The sequence below is a fragment of the Austrofundulus limnaeus genome, unplaced genomic scaffold (assembly GCF_001266775.1).
Source record: "Austrofundulus limnaeus strain Quisiro unplaced genomic scaffold, Austrofundulus_limnaeus-1.0 Scaffold477, whole genome shotgun sequence".
Classification (NCBI taxonomy): domain Eukaryota; kingdom Metazoa; phylum Chordata; class Actinopteri; order Cyprinodontiformes; family Rivulidae; genus Austrofundulus; species Austrofundulus limnaeus.
In genome coordinates this window covers 334591-337518 of record NW_013952879.1, presented here as the reverse complement: position 1 = coordinate 337518, position 2928 = coordinate 334591, and the positions used below count along the sequence as shown (strand labels likewise).

General features: G+C 46.9%; 1 protein-coding gene across 1 annotated transcript in view; it reads left to right on the top strand.

The window, feature by feature from the left end:
* Window positions 1-930: 930 nt before the first annotated feature.
* Window positions 931-2928, top strand: part of LOC106529925 (von Willebrand factor C domain-containing protein 2-like) — a 16268-nt gene continuing 14270 nt past the window's right edge. Inside the window, exon 1 of the mRNA XM_014025453.1 lies at window positions 931-1376. Within this exon, the coding sequence (XP_013880907.1) occupies window positions 990-1376 (387 nt within the window). The 5' untranslated portion in view covers window positions 931-989. The remainder of the gene's footprint in view (window positions 1377-2928) is intronic.

The following is a 2928-nucleotide window of genomic DNA, read 5'->3' as shown; positions in this document are numbered from 1 at the left end:
GAGGAGGAGGAGACACTGACAGGAGGAGGATCTGACAGGAGGAGGAGGAGACACTGACAGGAGGAGGATCTGACAGGAGGAGGAGACACTGACAGGAGGAGGAGGAGACACTGACAGGAGGAGGATCTGACAGGAGGAGGAGGAGACACTGACAGGAGGAGGATCTGACAGGAGGAGGAGACACTGACAGGAGGAGGAGGAGACACTGACAGGAGGAGGATGTGACAGGAGGAGGAGGAGACACTGACAGGAGGAAGATCTGACTGAAGGAGGAGACACTGACAGGAGGAGGATCTGACAGGAGGAGGAGACACTGACAGGAGGAGGAGACACTGACAGGAGGAGGATCTGACTGGAGGAGGAGACACTGACAGGAGGAGGATCTGACAGGAGGAGGAGACACTGACAGGAGGAGGAGACACTGACAGGAGGAGACACTGACAGGAGGAGGATCTGACAGGAGGAGGAGACACTGACAGGAGGAGGAGACACTGACAGGAGGAGACACTGACAGGAGGAGGATCTGACTGAAGGAGGAGACACTGACAGGAGGAGGAGACACTGACAGGAGGAGGATCTGACTGAAGGAGGAGACACTGACAGGAGGAGGATCTGACAGGAGGAGGAGACACTGACAGGAGGAGGAGACACTGACAGGAGGAGGATCTGACTGAAGGAGGAGACACTGACAGGAGGAGGATCTGACAGGAGGAGGAGACACTGACAGGAGGTGGATCTGTCAGGAGGAGGAGGATCTGACAGGAGGAGTCTCTGACAGGAGGAGGATCTGACAGGAGGAGGAGACACTGACAGGAGGAGGATCTGACAGGAGGAGGAGTCTCTGACAGGAGGAGGATCTGACAGGAGGAGGAGACACTGACAGGAGGAGTCTCTGACAGGAGGAGGAGACACTGAGAGGAGGAGGAGATSCTGATAGGAGCGCAGCAGCGCATCAATCCTGACTCATTCACTGAAACTTATCAGTATAAATGAAAATGTTGAGCCGCTCGCTCTTTGCGCACGCGGCCCTGCTGCTGCTGCTGCTGCTGGGTCCACTCCCTCTGTGGTCAGGGCTGGTGTCGGCCGAGTATTCCACTAAATCCGAACCGGACTACGAGTTCGGTGACTACCGGGGGAAGTGGTGTCTTGATGATCACGGTTTTGTCTTCAGCATCGGAGAGGTTTACTACCCGAGCCGCGTGGCGTGTCCGTGCACGTGCACAGTGGACGGTCCGGTGTGCGTCCGACCCAGATGTCCCCGCATCCACCCCCGGTGCACGCGGATCAGTTACAAGGCATGCTGCCCGGTGTGCGAGGCTTTGACCAAAGTCTGTGTCYACGGAGGGAAAACTTACCGACTTCTGGAAGAGTTTATGGTGAGAAGATCAGAGCTACAGCTTTGTCTGCATCAGGTCCCTCCATGCGCGTGCTCCATGTGCATTTATCTCTCTCTTCCTGTCCCTCCATCCACGTCTTCCATGTCCCTCCATCCACGTCTTCCATGTCCCTGCTGTCTCTTCCTGTCCCTCCATCCGCGCGCAGCTGTTGTGCTGCCTGAGTTTTACGCATCACAGATGGCAGCATCAGAAAAAGTTTGTTTGGGATATACAGTGTGTGTGTGTGTGTGTGTGTGTGTGTGTGTGTGTGTGTGTGTGTGTGTGTGNTCATTTTAAATCAATACTTTTACTTTTAGTACTTAAGTACAAAAAATGTCAGATACTTTAAGACTTTTACTCAAGTAATATTCCTAAAAGAGACTTTAACTTTGACCAAAGTAATTTTTTGGTAAGATATTTGTACTTTTACTCAAGTATCACTTTGTGGTACTTTATTCAACACTGCACCTGACCTGACAGTGATTGAATCACCTCTTCATGTTCTGCAGAAGAGGTTCTGCCTGTCATTCACCCATTCATTCAAATAGGTGTGCTGGAGCAGAGAAACCTAAAACAAAATATAATTAAAGGTACAGTTTCAACTTTGTGAGGTGGTGTCAGTAATCAGTATCTTACCTGTGGCAGAAATTGCTCAGTGCAGTTTTGTACATTAGAAAATCAAATTTCTTAGGAAATGAACTCATAAGAGTGGGACAACTTCCAAAGCTAATTCCTGCCATCTTAAACTCCAGTCTTTATTTTAAAAAAGTGCCAGCTCAGTTTTATAAATCGTTTTTGTATTTACAGAGTAAATACAAAACTGTGTGGAGTTTGTGGTTATGCTTTGCTTGGTAGTGTTTAAGTTTGTTCTGTTTTCAGTGGTGGGCAGTAATGGAGTACATTTACTTGAGTACTGTACTTAAGTACATTTTTGAGTATATTTAGGTCTACTTGAGKAATTAATTTTGGGGTACTTATGACTTTCACTCCACTACATTTCAAAGACAAATATTGWAGTTTTGACTCCACKACATTTCTAGGAAGCTTTTAGTTACTTGTCACTTTTCAGCTGTTGCTGTTTTTCTTTCTTGAAATGCCACACTATGTTYCTCACAARGGGAACCAATCACAGCTGTGGCTCACACCTGGCATAGATCTGAAATTACATCATTTGTGTTAACTGTCATGAGCTGAGCTACAGCATCATTTCAAATGGAGAAGATTGAAGAGAGTAGAGAAACCAGTGCACACATGGCCATATCTCAGATCAAAGTGTGAGATTTTAGGACTGAAAACTTGTTTGTATCAGTTTAAACGTCTTCTGTGCTCACCATGGATAAACTACATTTCTGCATTTAAGAACTCACTGTTCACTTTGTTGTATTTTTATGCTGAAGTCTTTACAGGTGGTGATTTGTAGCAGAGTGGTTCTACACGTCGATACATCAGGTGGTTTCTGAGTTCAGTGTTCTATAATGTAGTGATACTTGAGTAAAAGTACAAGTATATTACCAAAAAATTACTTTTGTAAAAGTTAAAATCTCCTTTAGGA